This window comes from Alosa sapidissima, chromosome 2, assembly GCF_018492685.1.
Source record: "Alosa sapidissima isolate fAloSap1 chromosome 2, fAloSap1.pri, whole genome shotgun sequence".
Lineage (NCBI taxonomy): Eukaryota > Metazoa > Chordata > Actinopteri > Clupeiformes > Clupeidae > Alosa > Alosa sapidissima.
The window spans coordinates 35,348,946-35,366,139 of NC_055958.1; the positions used below are offsets into that span (position 1 = coordinate 35,348,946).

The 17,194-nt window shown below is 44.3% G+C and overlaps 1 protein-coding gene across 17 annotated transcripts in view; it reads right to left on the minus strand.

Annotated features, from left to right (window-relative positions):
* Nucleotides 1-17,194, minus strand: part of LOC121692798 (fibronectin-like) — a 149,769-nt gene that overhangs the window by 45,775 nt on the left and 86,800 nt on the right. The window contains exons 14-15 of one of the 17 annotated variants that reach the window (XM_042071755.1): nt 15,048-15,332; nt 13,031-14,932 (exon numbers count right to left, since the gene is read on the minus strand). The exons of the other annotated variants lie outside the window; for them this stretch is intronic. Of the exons in view, the coding sequence (XP_041927689.1) occupies nt 13,959-14,932; nt 15,048-15,332 (1,259 nt within the window). The 3' untranslated portion in view covers nt 13,031-13,958. Of the gene's footprint in view, nt 1-13,030; nt 14,933-15,047; nt 15,333-17,194 lie in introns of those variants that run through there. 17 annotated transcript variants of the gene reach the window in all.

The following is a 17,194-nucleotide window of genomic DNA, read 5'->3' on the forward strand; positions in this document are numbered from 1 at the left end:
TTGCCTTCTCTGCCTCAGCATCAAAGTCCATGTCATCTTCAGTTAAGCGCACCCCCATTAACTTCAACAGGTCTTTAGTTACTGCTACGCATGCATCAATTTTTCTCCTAATTTCTTGACTTGGTGCCATGATATGCCGTATGTCATCATATAACTCTCTCAGTTCACCCTCTCGCTTCTCCAATTCATCCATCATCTGAAATAAGATTGACTCAGTGCACAGAGTCTTCAACTCCGTCTTACTTCTCTGACTTTGACTTTCCATTTTTCATAGGCAGACTGAAATCTTTTTTCTTTCTGGGAGAGCTCTTGCTCTTTTAGTTCTTGCATCTTTGCCGTAAAATGTCTCTCACGGGAAGACTTTCTAATTTCGCTTGTCTGAATGGCAACACTAGGCCCTTTCACTTTGACCTCTGGCTTTTCTGTGCATGACGTACATGAAAAATGTCTAATGGCATTCTCTACATTTTCACTGTTAGCTTCAACAACCTCTTTGTTTTGACCACAAATATCACACTTTGTTTGCTCCATAAAGACTACTTCAGTTTCTTTTAACATACCATCACCTGCCTCTGCTTTGTTTTGATTAGACATTCTGTAACACAAAGGGTTAATTTAAAACATACAAACAGTGGTTAAATGGCAGTACAATGCTCATAAACCCATATTTTCATTAAAACCGCTCTTCACACAATCATGACATTTGAAACAAGGATAAAATTTCCAATTCCCCTTACAAACTGTAAACAAGGCATTGGCAAGGTAGATATGACGAGAAAAGTGTCTGTTGCCTCTTAAAGCGTTTCTGATCACATCAACCAAGGTAGCATTTCATAAAAACGTAGTATACGACCTGTGACACGGCAGATGAGAGTCCGTCGAGTAGCTGTAGCCCACGGCAGGAACAAAGCGAGTCCTCAATTGTCCAACACGATGCGCGGAGCCGTGCGCTGAAGACGCGAAGATGAAATGTCCATTAGTCCACCGAAAAGGCGCGCCCACGCAATTCAGTTTCTTCTTGGGGCGAGCCGACTGCACACGAAGGCCTGTCGTGGTGAACAGCTGCACGGTCGCCCGGGAAGGAGGACGTAGAAGGGTGACGACAAGCCAAGGTTTCGCCGACAATCGCCACAGGAACACAGCAATCCTTGGTCAGAAGGCGACGTTTTCACTGTAGCTACTGCTGGTGTCAATAAAACCTGGTCCACGCTTCATACTGATGTCATGACTCTTTATTTTCTTTGCTCGTCATGAGCACCGTGAAAACTGGCAGACAACAACAAAACACATACCATGCATTAATATTAAACAAGAAGACATACAAAAACGTATAAAGAAAATACAATAAATTCAGGCAATTACCGTGTACGCCTTGTACCAGCGGTAGAATCTCTGGAGCGTTGCAAACGCGGTGCCCACAAACTCCTTTCAGAAGTCCTTTCCCTGACCCTAACGCTTCCAGGTCATATAAGTTTATTCAAGGTCACATGACATACACGGCTCATGAAATACAACCAAACGATAAATGAAACAAAACAACCCAAGGACAAATATAATCATATCCACCCACACAGCAAAATAAACATACAAAACAACATACAAACTTTCATCATAATTATTATTAAACGGAGGAATCACATGCTCCCATACAGGCCTATCAACGCCAGTTACAGGGGGGATGGATGATTTCCACAGGAGTTTGTTTAGTGCAGTGATAGCTGAGGGTACAAAACTTTTCTTAAAGTGTGCTTTTTTCCAGTCCAGGGCTCTGTATCTGCAGCCAGATGGGAGTAGGGTGAAGAACCGGTTCAGGGGATGGTCAGGGCTGCTTACTATGGTGCAGGCAAGGCATGTGGTGGCTGTGTCATTTGCATCAGTGAGGCTGGGGGTGGGAAGCTGTATTATCTTGGATGCTAAGTGTGAGATTTGAATGAGTTTGTTCTTGCTGGTGACATTTGACAGTGAAAGGGAGATTGCACTACCATGCCAGGCCATGGACACATCTTATGTAGTGTAGGTTTATGTGGGGAGGTCAATAGATGATAATGCATAAAACAGTGTTAAAACATCATACTGTAGATCTAATGTGTGTCTATGCAAGAGACTGGGTGTCCTGTGTTGCAGCGGTCTCATTAATTAAGGATCTGTGTTGACCTGATGTTTAATGTGTAATCTATAACCCTTACCAATTCAGTGTCCTGATATTCTTTATTCATCTCCTGAATTTCTCGCAAACGCTCTTCTCTCTAAAATTGAGATAGACATTGTTCATAAGAGTCCCAAAGACGTGAGTTCAGGTTCATACTTGAGGTTAGATAAGATACAACGTAGTAAAAATTAAAAACTAAATCAAATAGACAACAACATTGTTAGGGTCATTGTCATCCAGATAGGATGGTTCAAACATCATAGATCTAGTGTGTCTAAGAGAGTGACTCTGGGTGTGTGGTGGGGGGTCCTCTGTTTCAGCACTCTCTCCTGTCATTAATTAAGGATCTGTGTTGACCTGATTAATGCTTAATGAGCAATAAATAACCCCTTACTTCTGTAATGTCATCATAGTCTTCATTAAAGTGATGTAATTCCTGCAAACTCTCTCTATTCTCTCTAGAATTGAGACAAACATTGTTCATAAGAGACGCAAGTTCACTTTGACACTTGAGTTGAGACACAACGTAGAATTACAATAAAAAAAAAAAAAATAGAATAGACAACAACTTTGTTTGGGTCATTGTCTGTATGGTTAGTGAAGATATAAACACCTGTTCAATGGAGACACACTGGACAGGTGCGTTTGTGATGCTCGGACTAAACGGAATTAAATACAATGCGTTAGAATTAATTAGTCTTGTCATTCATTAACCTTCTCATTCAATTGCGCATGTTACATATGCATACCTTGAATAAAGGGTCATGTGGTTTACAATGACCAGGCACTACCACCTCCTTAACCAAGGGATGTCATTCTAATAAAATGAGAAAAAACAGCTTCACATTATGGCCTAAATGTATATCAAAATAACAGCCAGAAGCTTACGTCATTACCTGTGTGAAGTCAAATGTCCAATCAAATGTCTTATAGAGGGCATACTGTGAAATGGAGAAATCAATTTAGAAAAGAGAATTGGTAAAAACATTTCAGACACACAGATCTACGAAACACAAGCACACACACACACAGTCTGGGGGGGGGGGCGGCTGAACTCAAACTGAACTTTTGTGGGAATAGTGTACAATGAGGGACCTTACTAACCACCACTGCCAATGTATAGCGCTAACTAATGGTGCTCATGCACTCACTACACAGCTTAGGGTTAGCAGTAAGGGTATGAATGACACAGCCAATTAAAATGCCAATTGCATCAGTCGCAATATGGCTGAGTAACCTAGGCTTGACACATATAGAGTACCTGTATGTGAAGTGAGGAACACATCAAGTGTATATAATGTAAGTTGCCCCAAAGTCTCAGCATGTCCTTAAGATAAAATTTGGGATTTTTCTTCATGATTCATTTAACACTTGGACACCACTCACACTCACTCACTTTTTAATTTAGAGACCGGAGCGGCCGCCTGGTACCACTCCAATTTTGCTCCGATACCGCTCACACCACGAGTCTGAAGCATCAGCTCCACTCACTAGCTCTGGTGGAACATAAGATGGAACATTGAACAGTTCCAATATCTCATTTAGGCTATTAAACCTGAATACGCCTAAAGTCTGCTCATCCCCATAACCAGTCTAGCAGATACATCCAGCAAAGCTTGGGCATCAGAAGCTGTGAATTACAAAGTGTTGAGGCAGTCCATACCAGTTAGTTGTGTGTGTGTGTGCGCGCATAACTTGCACATAGGGACCAGTGTCCTTGTTTCCATATTGGAAAAATGAGTATGTCTTTTGATGCTCCATCTCCCTGTAGTTGTCCAAGCAAATATGAACAATAATCCACTTTCCACAGTAACACTGTTCAGTCAACCAAATTATTAGTTATAGGAACATTACCAATTGACTTACAGGCATCATGTGGTGCATTGACTGCATACACATCCTTCCCCTACCAAGTAAAAGGTGATTAGACTGGGTGATCATAAAATACCCTTCATAGTGTTTGATTTAATCCTCATCAAATGGTTCCACATACCTTCAACCTCCCCATATCACAAACAACTTGCGTGAAAGGGAATATATATGTAAGTACGACTTGGGACAAGTAAGACAAAATATTACACGACACATATAATGCATATACAACACATAAGAATCCATTAGTCATACTGTACTTACAGTTGCTTCAATTGCGTTATGGTTCTCCCATGGTTCTCATCCTGGGCCTGGCGTCATATTACCGGTGTTTCATTTGGGACTTTGCTACAGTTGCCAGCCGTGGCGCTCACGGAGGCCGAACGGGTGGAAAACATCTTCCACACAACGGAGTCGAGGCATTGCGTACGCCATACATCGACGGAGGAAGACGGGGAGGAGTTGGAAACGACGCGACAGACCACAGCACAGCCACCACAACGCCGCCCACGCGAGTAGAAGAGGCCGGCCAGCGGAGACGGATGCTACCGGTGTGGCGAGCCGGGGCACATTGCGAGGTACTGTCCCGCCCCAGCACCCCTCACGCGCGCGCCCCAGTCAAACTAGAGGGGGGTGGCACGCGGGAGGGATGCCACCTTCAAGTTTCACTACCTCCCTGGCTATGGACTGCATATGGCTGGGCCGGCTCGGCCAAACAAGAGGACTCTATGTGGACTGTACGCTAGACAGGACTCGGTGTCGCGCCTTGATCGATACTGGCTCCACCATCTCGCTTGTGTGCCCCGGTCTCTTACCCGGCACGCTGGTAGCCAGACCCAGAGGCTGGGAAGAGATAAAAACACGCATCACCACAGTTACCGGAGAGCGAGCAGAACTGTATGGACAAAAAGTGCTGTGTGTGCATCAACGGTGAAACGGCAAGCCGCCGGCTTTGGTTGGCTAGCATTCAGGATGATTGCATTCTCGGCCTGGACGTGCTAGAGAAATGGGGGGCTGTGGTGGACATTTTCCGGTTCACACTACACTTGGGGACGAGCAGCGTAGTGTTGCACATGGCGGGGAAAACAGAGCATGAAGTGCGGAGAGCTGGCGCAACAAAGAACCCTCCAGCTCGCTCCACACAAGCCCGCAGAAAGCAAACTCGCAAAGAGTGCTCGTCATCCAAGACTCCGCCCCTCCCCACACAAGCCCGCGAAAACAACAGGTCTCATCCAGGTCCACTTGCTGAGTCTCCGCCCCTCCCCACACAAGCCCCCGAAACTCAAGCCCGCGAAAACAACAGGTCTCATCCAGGTCCGCTTGCTGAGTGCGCCACTGCTCAGCTCACGCCCACCAGGAAAGCGCTGCCCTCTGTAGAGACAAGGCAAGCCGTAAATGAACTTTGCACTCGTAGCTGTGAGGAGCTGAGTGAAGCACAAAGCCGCCAGGTGCGGAGGCTACTAGCAGCGTACACCGACATCTTCGCTGCAAGAGAAGAGGACTGCGAATGAGCCTGGTCCAACACGATATCGACACCGGAAATGCCTGGCTCATCCGACTTCAACCTCACCGCTTACCGTTCACCACACGACAAGCAGCTGAAGAAAAGATCAAGGAAATGGCCGCGGCAGGAGTAATAGAGCCAAGCAGTAGTCCCTGGGCTGCCCCGGAAAGACTCCTATCCCCTCCCCTGCATTGACGATGCGCTGGACAGCATTGCCGGCTCCTGCTGGTTTAGCTCGCTGGACTTGCGCAGCGGCTACTGTCAGATTGATCTAGCCCCGAAAGCTCAGCCGAAGACAGCGTTCACCATCGGGCTGTGGCAGTTCCGGGTACTTCCGTTCGGCCTATGCAACGGGCCAGCGAACTTCAAACGGCTGATGGAGCATGTCCTTGCGGGCATTCCACGAACATGCTGCGTGGTTTACCTGGACGACATCCTGTGTCATGCAACAGACTCACCGGTGCCATAGGAAATCTGGAGAAGGTGTTCGACGCCATACGGGGTGCTGGGCTGAAACTGCACCCGAAAAAGTGGCACCTGTTCAGGAGGCAAACCAGGTTCCTGGGCCATGTCGTGGGGGCTGCCGGAGTGGCCACCGACACAGCTAAGGTGGAGACGGTGAGACGTTGGCCTGTTCTACGCGATGGTGCTGAACTGCGGAGATTCCTGGGCCTGGCGTCATATTACCGGCGTTTCACAGTTGCCAGTCCGCTGCATCGATTGACGCTCAAAAGCCAGCTCTTCGAGTGGACACGAGAGTGCGACGCGGCATTCTGGCGGCTGCGGAGGGCGCTATGTGACGTCGGCGCCATCCTCTCTCAAGCAGGCGAGCAGGGCCAGCAGGTGGTCGCATACTTCAGCCGCTCACTTGACCGAGCGGAGAAGAATTACTGCGTGACCCGCAGAGAACTGTTGGCTGTGGTGGTGGCAGTGTGCCACCTACCTCTACGGCAAACGGTTCCTGCTGAGAACGGACCACGCGTCGCTCACCTGGCTGCTGAACTTCAAAGAACCAGAGGGCCAGCTGGCTCGCTGGCTGGAGGCGCTCCAGGACTACGACATGGAGATTCGATACCAGGCAGGTTGCCTTCACGGCAATGCGGACGCCCTGTCCAGGCAGCAGACCAGTGCCAGCACTGCCACCGGAGGTAGGAGAGGAGCCTGGCCGCGGCTCAACCGGAGCCCGCTCGTCGGCTACAGGCTGCATCACCGCTGGCAGAGAGAGAGAGAGCCACTGTTTCCAGCAAGAGACTTACCGCTCGCCAGCGTCGCGCCAGCGAGAGTGTCAACGCTCGCCAATAGCACGCCAGCGAGAGACCCACCGTTTGGCAGCGCAGCGCCTACAAGAGAGCCACCGCTCGCCAGCTTCACGCTAGCGAGAGAGTCAACACTGGCCAGCAGCACCCCAAGGTCGTCTCGCCACAGCCAGGGCAACAGACGCACAGTCGCCGGTGGACGTGATGTCAAGGGAGGAGATTCGGAAGGCGCAATCGGAGGACGTCACGCTCAGCCGAGTGTGGTCATCTACAGTAAGATGGTCAGCGACTGCCATGGACTGACGTATCAGCACTCGATCCAGAGACCAAAGCGATTTATTCACAGTGGCCGGGAATAGTAGCACATCAAGGACTGCTGTATAGACACTGGCCTTCAGCAAGTGATGCTAGCAGGCCCCACTTGCAACAGCTAGACTGCAGTCTAGATCACCGGAAACACAACCAATCCCACAGATCAGCAACTCGGTGGATCCATGACAGCGACAGCCTGATGCTCCGAGAGACTGCAGCTCCCCAACGCAGCTTCGAACGCCAACAGCCAGAAGCCAGTCTGCTCAATCCAGACTCAGCCAACGTCAGTCAACGGCACAATTCAGACTCCAGGCAAGGCAGACGCCAGCCCGCAGGTCCGCAGCAGCTCGGCGGCCGCGGCAGATCCCTCGCAGACTAGGCCCAGGTCCAGCCATCCCGAGAAATGCCTGGTGCTCCTTGCTATGCCTGGTGTTCCATTCCCGAGAACACCAGGCATAGCAAGCTCCCAATGGACCAACACCAACGACATCAGCTGACTTAGAAGCAGCAACGCCAAGGGGACCAAGGGACCAAAAACAACACGAAAACTATCAAAAAACAACGCAAACAAAGAGAGAATACACCTAACCAGACAAATCAACACAAAAAATTAACATGACATTACACAAAATCACGAACGGAGACGGAGCGGCGTGTCTCGCCAGCGTACCTGTAACCTAGCAACCATCAAAATGGGGCAGTGGGGGCGGATCATTTCGGCATTGCAAAGACTCTTATGCCCACTTTTATTGGCCGGGATGCAGGCAGGACTAGGGTTGGGTATCGTTAGGGTTTTATCCGATACCGGTGCTAAATCAATACTATTAAAACGGTGCCGGTGCCGAAACGGTGCCTGAACCGGTACTTTGTTTTTAAAATGTTTTTTTAATTAAAATGGTCTTGCATGAATTGAACTGTTAATTGAACTGTTACATTCAATTTACTATCAATATCTCATTGCTTCTACGAATAATACATTTAAATGTTAAAACAGCTTTCCATGCATGCACACACAATGGTAAGCTCTGCTTTCAAGTTTACCCAGTGTAGGTGGTTTGCCATAAGGTATGTAAAAACCGCTTGCCAGGTCATGGACAACGGCATTTGCAAGCAAGCTAGCTAATCTAACAGGGACTCTTACTTTCCAGTTAATTCAGTGTGTTCCCAAATGCTTCAAGAAAAGTCTTGTCTTAATCCATAACACGCAGTAGTTTTGAACATGTTAGGCTACATGTCGGTGTTGAAGTGTTTAGATTCCCAGCGCTAGCCTAGTAGGCATTTTAACAGCAACTATGGCTATGCGCTAACACCAGTCAGCTGAGTTTAATTAGCGATAATGTACGGAGATGGTTTCGTAGCCTCTTTGACAGCTCAGTGACATCAGGTATGTAACCTACATATTTATGTTTTTGCCAGCTAACTTTTAACATGATCTTCATATTCATTGTGCTGCTATATGGGCCTCGTGCGCATGAAATATTAATATCATGCCATAACACACCGTGAAATAAAGTTTTCACCTTACAACTTTGCTGATAACATTTCAAATAAATGTCAGTTAGCGCATTAGCAAGGATATTGTGTAACGTATAAGCTAGCCTACTGTTAATGTTTTTATTCATAGCCTTTTGCTTGTGTGTAGTTAGGCCCACTGCTAGATTTTAACAGGAGCTCGCGATATCGCTTTAAAGTAAGCTACTTTGGGCTCACGCAAGCTGTCAAACACTGTCCACTAGCCTATGTGGTGCACTCCTCTGGTTTATACATCCAGTGTTTATCATATGTTAGCTAACTGTATCTGGATGTGTTGCTATCAGAGCAAGACGTTAGAGATGGCGCATGACATGCAGTGATGCCTCGTATTTAAAAAATTAATTTAAAAAACGCTATTTAAGCACCGAAATGAGGCACCGAAATCCACGTTGTTATTCGATGCAGTTACTACCGTTTGCCGTATTAGAACCGAGTTTCGGTTCCCAACCCTAGCAGGACGTTACACTGCATGTTCACTGCTGTGATGCCTGCACAGCAAAGAAGGGCCCCTGTTCGAGGCACCGGAAGAGCTCCACAGCGACCAAGGGTGGAATTTCGAGGCTGATGTTTGCCAGCGCATGGGCATCCGGAAAACGAGAACGACACCTCTGCATTCACAAAGCGGCAGGCTAGTGGAACGGTTTAATCGGACGCTGGCAGTACAGCTGGCCATATTGGCCGACCGCCGACAAAAGGACTGGGACTTACACTTGCCCCTGGTGCTCTGGGCATATCGCACAGCGGTGCAAGAGTCAACGAAATGCACATCGGCAGCTCTGATGTTCGGGCGAGAGCTAGGCTACGCATCCCGGTGGACTTGATGTTCGGTTCGCCTCCGGAAGCGGAGATTGGAGGTAAGCCAGGGATGGAATACTACAGGCAGCTACGCGAGAGACTGAAAGGAGTACACAAATTGGCCCGGCAGGCTGTGATTGAAGCTGGAACACGTCAAAAGCGAGCTCACGATACACGCTGTCGCGGCCAGGAGTTCCAGACCGGCGATAAAGTTTGGGTGTACTTCCCGGAGAGAAAGAAAGGCATTTGATAGTGTACAGTTTCTAGCCAGTGAGTCGGGCCGTGCGATGTCTTAGAGAAGCTGTCTGACGTGGTCTATCGTGTGAGACTGATTAAGCGTCGGAGAGTTGTAGCTCACCGTGATCGACTGGCCCTGTACCGACCCCTGGCCTCAGCTGAGAGCCGTGGGGACTCGGACACTGACTCTGTGGAACTTGGTGACAATGGAGCTGTGGCTCTAACACCGGTCACCATGCAGCCTTCACCGGAAGTCACCGCCGCGACAGCGGGGCACCCACAACGCCAGCGTCGCGTCTCAGCCAGGCTCAAGGACTGCGTAGGGTAAGGCTTGAGTCAAGGGGACATGGACTAAGTCTTGGGGGAATGTGTAATGAACTGAGCCTAGCTGACTTATAACTGTGGAACTCCCATGATGCTGTGTTATGTGTTGATGTTGAAACCATGCAAGTTGCCAGTTGTATGTCATGTATGTCGTGTTTATGTTCTACAGTAGTTACAGTGTTCAGAACCAGGGTTGGCTGATGTGTGTTTTAGATACAGCCTAAAGTAGAGGTTCAGTAGAGGTTAAGGGCCGGGTCTGGCCTGGCAATAGTGTTTAAATGTGAAAGTCCAATAAAAAACATTCTGAGACAACATTGCAGTTTGTTACAATATGAAATGTTCCATGGTAACATGTTCAAATGTATCATGAAAATTGTTTTTGTATTTTTAGTTGGATATTGGATGTGAGAAGAAGAAAGAAAGGGTGTTCCATAACAGTGCATTTATATTAGTGTGTGAAATGAATGTCCCACACTGGGAAGCATTATAGTTTGATACTGCAGCTGAAGTTAGACTTGGAGAAGAATCTGTCTGTTCACCGGTTCCATTTTTTTAACAGCCATTTTCATTATTGATAAGTTGATTACATTTCTATATTTAACATGTTCTATCAAAGAAAAGATAGAAAATAACTATTTGTGTGTGCTGTAAAATGGTTAGAAGAAATGAAATCGGTATCAGCAGGTCAAACTCTATGAAAAATCGGAATCGGCCCAAACAATTGCAATTGGTGCTTCTCTAGTTTAGGTGCCTTGCTAAAGGGCACTTCAGCCGTTCCTACTAGTCAGGGTTCGAACCGGCAATCCTCCGGTTTCAAGTCCTTACCCGTACCGGCTAAAAGAATTTCCCCTATTTGTATGTTCACTCCACTTATAATTTTAAGAAGCTGTGTGCAGTTTGAATGAGACATAACAATTACAATATAGTATGAATGATATCCCCCAAATTAACATATAGGACACAATTGCATAAGTAAATGTGAGTTTTTAATAATTTACTTCAAAAATGACAAAACGTTATGAAAAGATAAGGAATTGATTGTAAAACAAGCAAATAGAAAAATGAAATCTGTTAATTTGCTCTTGCTCTTGTCTGGATTCGAAACCTGCAAATTTCTTCCCCTTTTCTCCCCCTTCTTCCCCTTATAAGGACAAATGTTCCCCATCTTTATGCAAGCAAAACGATCAGTTGAAGACATTTGTTTTGCTGGAAGGGCAAGGGGGTAACAACAAGACAACTCAAAGACAGGCCTGATGGTTATGAGAGTATTAATATGGAATATTCTACAGGAAAATATTAAAACGGCAAGACAGCAGGGGAAAAGTTAAAATACGTGATAAACCCGGAAAAAGTTGGCATGTTAGGTATATTTCAGTCCCTGTGATTATTTGTGAAATTGTGCAAACAGCCTTTTCAGGTCATTTCAGAAGGAAGGAGTGGTAGCTTGCAAGCTCCCAAATTGACGCTCGTCTGAGAAGTGGAGTTTTGGATAATGTTCAGCTTCGGCAGCCTATATGATAAAATATACAATGAGGAAGCCTAGAGACGAGTCCATAGCACCCAGTTCATGTGTTGAATACTAGTGTAAAAGAGTATATATACTTATACTTACTAAAGGAGTAACTTAGTATTTGAAGTAATGCAGTTATGCAGGAAGTGCATTTAGTTCCCATGCTTACTGTGTATCCACAACAATGTTAGTGAGTAAATCTACTGAAATGGCCACCATCTTGGTGTAGTGTGATGTGTAAGATCAGAAAGCAGAGGTTGATTAAAAAACGATATCACTGTGTGTCCTCAAAATTCAAAGCAGCGAGTGCTGAAGACATCCACAATTGTCAGGGGAGTGTTATATCTCTTGACCAATCTTTTGATGGGTCATTGAAAAATTTGTTGCAGGAAGGGAGGGTCATGCAACTTTGACTGACACACTAAAAATCCCTCTGGTGGCCCCTTCAATTAATAACAAACAGTCCCTTAGTGGGCCATTTAGTGGTCAGGCTTCATATTTAAGTTAAGTCCCAAATGCGTAGACTATTTTCTTTCTATTTCTATTCTTACTATTTCTTGAATTTCCCCTGGGGATCAATAAAGTATCTATCTATCTGTCTAGACTAGTGTGGCATTAGAACAGACTTAGGAGTTCCACACAAAGTAACATAATTTGGGTCATCATTCAGATAAAAAAAGAATAGATTTAGTATTTAAAATTGACATAAATTTTGTTTGTGTTATTGATATATTGGGAGGGGGGGGCAGGTGCGGTCAGAATTTTCCGGATAGATTTTAGTGCCCCACTCCGCCCCTGCTAGGAACTTCCCACACTGTTGGTCAGTCCAGCCAAGTTTATGCAGGAATAATATATGAATGCCCAAACAAAGACATTTTGATAGTGTACAGTTTCTATATTTACCCTACAGGTGGATATAAAAAATGTAGAATATCATGGAAATGTTATATTTTCCTGTAATTTATGTAAGCGAAACTGTCATTTAGTGCGTGCATGCGTGCCCGCCCCAGTCTTCATATCTGGAGGGGCACAGTGAATGCTGACTGATTCATACAGGTTTTAAAGACCTTGCATAAATCAGGAAGCCATGTCAAACTGCACTCTACACATATGGCTCCACAGTAAAATAGTTTAAGTGCTAATATGGTCTGTTGATTGATGATGAATGGTGATTGTGGTAATGTTTAATGTTTATTTAATTTCATCCTGTTAAACTTTCTGTCCTGATTTTATTTCTTTAAAAATCCTGTAGTTCAAATTAAGTCCAGTAGGAGTAGCTCTTCGCCCAGCAATGTGAGAACATTGGCCTGTCCACCATAAATTAAATGTAGCATATGTTGTTTTAAGAAAAGCAAAAAAAAACATATGGTGCTCTGAGATGGGTTGGGTGTAAAAAGAGCATTCCAGAAAGGAATTTACATTTAGATTTATGTCCTTCAGGAGTAAAGATTCAGAGGTCATCACTGTAAAAAAATAGATGGGCAAATAATGCAGCAATATAAGAATACAAACAGACAGAGTATAATAGCATCAATTTAAACTTTATCAAACAAATTAATTTATTATTTTTACATACAAATATACAGATACATTTAGTAATGCATACATCGGAACCGTGACAGTTAATTAATTCGATTTTATGTTAGTATACATCATAGGGCCCTAATTTAAGTGAAGAGCAAAGTGCAAAGTCACCCAATGAGCAAAGTGTCTTGTGCATGAGCTCTGTCTTATGGCATATGGGAACACTGAGCTGATGTTTGTGCTTAGGTTCTTGCACATGGTATTAAATTAACATTGAGAAGATTTGTTTAAAAAAAAAACTTAGCTTGGGTTAAAAACTTAGGGTTAGACTGTAGACTTTACCTATCATATAAATTAGGGCCCGATGACTAAAACCAAGATATTGGATAATATATTACAAGGCTTTGTTGTACAATTGTAGAATTTATACAATTAAACAATATAACCTAACATGGTTGCATTGCACATATAACATATTGAGATGTATCTATATTCTGATTCAAAGAAACATGCCAACCTCTTGGGAAATAATCTTATTTGACATCTACCCCAATTCGCTGGAAGTGGGTTAGACTAGTTGGCCTACAGCTATCTTTTAGCTATAGGCTAACTTCCAGTGAATTATGCCAATCTAGGTTAATGGGCTGGGGCATTGCACTCACAGAGAAGAGAAAACAGAACTGCACCTTTCCAGCATTCATGAAAATGGAATGAAATGGTCAAGAATAAAAATATAGTTCTGAGATGTGTGAGATTGTAATATCTACCAGACAATGGAAGAAAACAGAACCATCAAGATATATGGCCACATCCTGTTTCACAATACAACATATATGTGTGGTGGTGCTCTGCTCATTAAATGCTCTGGATCATCCTATACGGCCATCGGCATTGTACGTTCCCAGTAGCCAACACAATTTATTTACTTCTCTCTACTTTCTGTCATTCTGTGAATGTTTTGAATATCACCTTTACATGTGACCACTGCTTTAGCATTTTAAATGATTCTACTATGGCTTCACCAGGATGTTTGGCCTTAGCAGCTGCTTTCTGAATTGCTGTTTTGTTTAAGATCCGTCGCGCTGGAAGAGAGGGTAAACAGAAAAATCCAACCAGCATCACTGCAGGTGTGGCCACGGCTGTATTTACCATAATCCTCATCATCACTGTCTGTTTGGCTTTCTCTTTTAACTCCCTGTCAGATAATTTCTGTTTCTGAACTTGTTGTGTTTCTTTCAGTGTTTGCATTTCCTCTTGTATGGCCTCCTCCACTAATGTCAGGATTTCATTCATGTAATAGCCACCATTATTCTCCTGCACCATCTCTTCTATGGTGTTGAACAGCTTTGCTAACTGAGTTCTGTTGCTACTCTCCCCCTCTTCCTGATGTCTCCAGAGTTTACTATCTATGACATGACACCGGTCATGGCACGCATTCACAAGGTCCTTTAGTGTAGTTCTTTTCCCAGCAGCTCCAGGATGGCTCCTGTTCTCCTCCACAAACTGTTTAATAGTCTGACCATCCAGGCTTCCACCATGTGTGAAAAGAACCAGTGCATGTTTGAAGGCATCATCTGCAAATAATTGTTTAATCTTTTGTATAATTTGTTCTTCGTGTTCTGTGTACCTTCCTACTTTCAGCACAATGATGAAGGCATGGGGGCCTGGGGAACTGTCAAAGATGCATTTCGCTATGTCACATTTTAACGACTCCTCTCGAACAGTTGTGTCAAAAAATCCAGGTGTGTCAATGACTGTTATTTTCCTCCCGTTGATGATCCTACTCTGCGTTTCACACTGACATGTGGCAGAGTACTGAGAAGCGTGGACTGCAAAAACCTTTTCTCCCAGGATGGTGTTTCCAGCACTGCTTTTACCATCACCTGTTTTTCCCAGAAGCACAATCCTCCTTTCACCTGTCAACCAAGAGTGCAAAAAGGATCAATAAACTAAGTATCACTGTGATTGTATCAGAACATTATAACCAAAGATCTGTATCATTGTATGCCTTCGGACATAAAACAAACTAACTTGTGTGGAAGTTTGTGGAAGCTGACTTGTTCTGCAATCCACTATCTCTGAGCACACAGCAGACACTGACAGTGTACTGAGTGTCTGGCTGCAGGTCTGTAAGAGTTGTGCTGCAGGACTCTGTAGAGATGGTCTGTGGTTCAGTCCCTTCACTGTGGTAGGAGATCAGGAAGCTGTGTGGAATCTGCTCCATCCCCTGATGCAGACTCCAGCTGAGATCGGCCTTCCATTTGTAAAATTCTCTGTCCAGTGCATCCACGGCCAACCTCTCAGGAACAAAACTACCTATAATGCACAAATGTACCATTAGAGTTTCCTTCAGCAAATTTAGTGTCATTACAATGACCAAAACAATTTTGGATCAAATGGAATTCATTTTCAATATATCCTTATCTAACATGAAGGGGACGAACATTCATCATATTTTAAATAGATTTTTGAAAGTCAAACCAGATTAAAAAAAAAACACAGGGTTCCCACCAGGGTTCTAGGGTCATGGAATTTATGGGATATCATTGTAATGTAAAGTCAATTATAGACATTGAAAGTAAGGGAATTTTATCATTTTTGTGGGAACTTTGTTATAGCATTTTAAAATTGACTTGCCAAAATACATGAATACAAATCCATTTCCACAGCATTGGTGTTTGTCAGGTTATTATCTATTTCCATGACTGCTCGCTTGAGTTGTCAGGGAAAAATCATGATATTTTACATTTGAATTGGAGGGCACCCTGAAAACACAACAACGGTCTGGGGACTGAAATGCTTTAAATTATTTATTTCTGCAAACAAATACAAGAACTAACCTAAACCAAAGGCAGTGATGTTGGTAGGGGGGCTGGGGTATTCTCCATCATATTTTTGGCAGCTAAATATTATCCCACTTAATATCTCCGTTCAGTTCACTAAGATACTAATCTGGCACCTAACAATACACCAACGTTTCCCTCTGTCACCAGCAGGGTGGCTGGCTAATCAGCGATGAGAGCGGATGACACTAATTAAAAGAAAATAAAATAAAGTGTCTGTGGTGAACAGTAGTAGGCCTAGCAATGCCTGCAACTATTTAAAATATTTATCAGAAGAATGTGTACATTTGTATGTGTAGCAAAGATAGGCCTAAATTAATTGTTTCCTGACTGCTAAGGCAATTTATGATCAGTTTGTTAAGGTTATAGGCAAAGTAGGAAGTAACATTATTTTAGGAGTCGCATTTTAGTTTATTTTTGTTGTCATAATTTACTTATATTTGTCTATTTTCGTTGCATTTGAGAGTGTTCCTTCTACAGGTGGAGAGGGTGCCACCCTATAAATTGGAGCGTGTAGTAGCCTACATGACTGAAAGAAGGCAGGCCAGCAGATACAGTCTTTGACCTCGGCCTGGATCTGTGTTACAAAAGCTCAGCCTGTGCGAGAAAGCTGAACTCCAAGCGTTATAAAGAAACATTTAAGGACATTAAAAACAATTTATTTGCATTAAATACTGACAAACATTCAACGACAACACTCTTTGAAATTTTGTTGGATTCAGGCTGCGAGTCTGACCCTGGATCCGCATTCTCCAGGTGGTTGAAACAATAGAAAAAAAACAGGGGGTTACAGGGAAAACCCAAACCAAACATTGTTTTTTGCCACTAGAGTTAGGAATAACTGATTGTGTATGTGTATTGGTCAGGTATAAGTCTATGCCTGTCACCATGCTAGTTGGTCCCTATCATGACAGGCCTAAGTCTAGTTAAACCAGATTAGCTAAATATACCAGTTAGAGACACAAATATCAAGGCTTAAAGACAACTTATGTCTTACAGGAGATGTTCCAATTGAGGCTTAATTCAGTCCTGATTTCCTAACCTAATAATGCCTATGTCTGAAGGGTACATTGACATACAAAAAAAGCAGATTGCATCAAAATGGCAATTAAATATTAGCCTAACCTATCTGTCCAGGGGCGCCGCTAGGGTTGTATTCCATAGTAGCCTATGCACCATGGTTACGCTAATTACACCCGATCCATACTCTACGCATTAACTGAATCTCATCAATCTTGAAACCCGAACTGCAATGTTCCAAACAGAGTGACTGTAGGATGCAATGACTAATCTCACTGCCTTCGGCATATCTGTGAACAGTGTGCCTATTAGGCC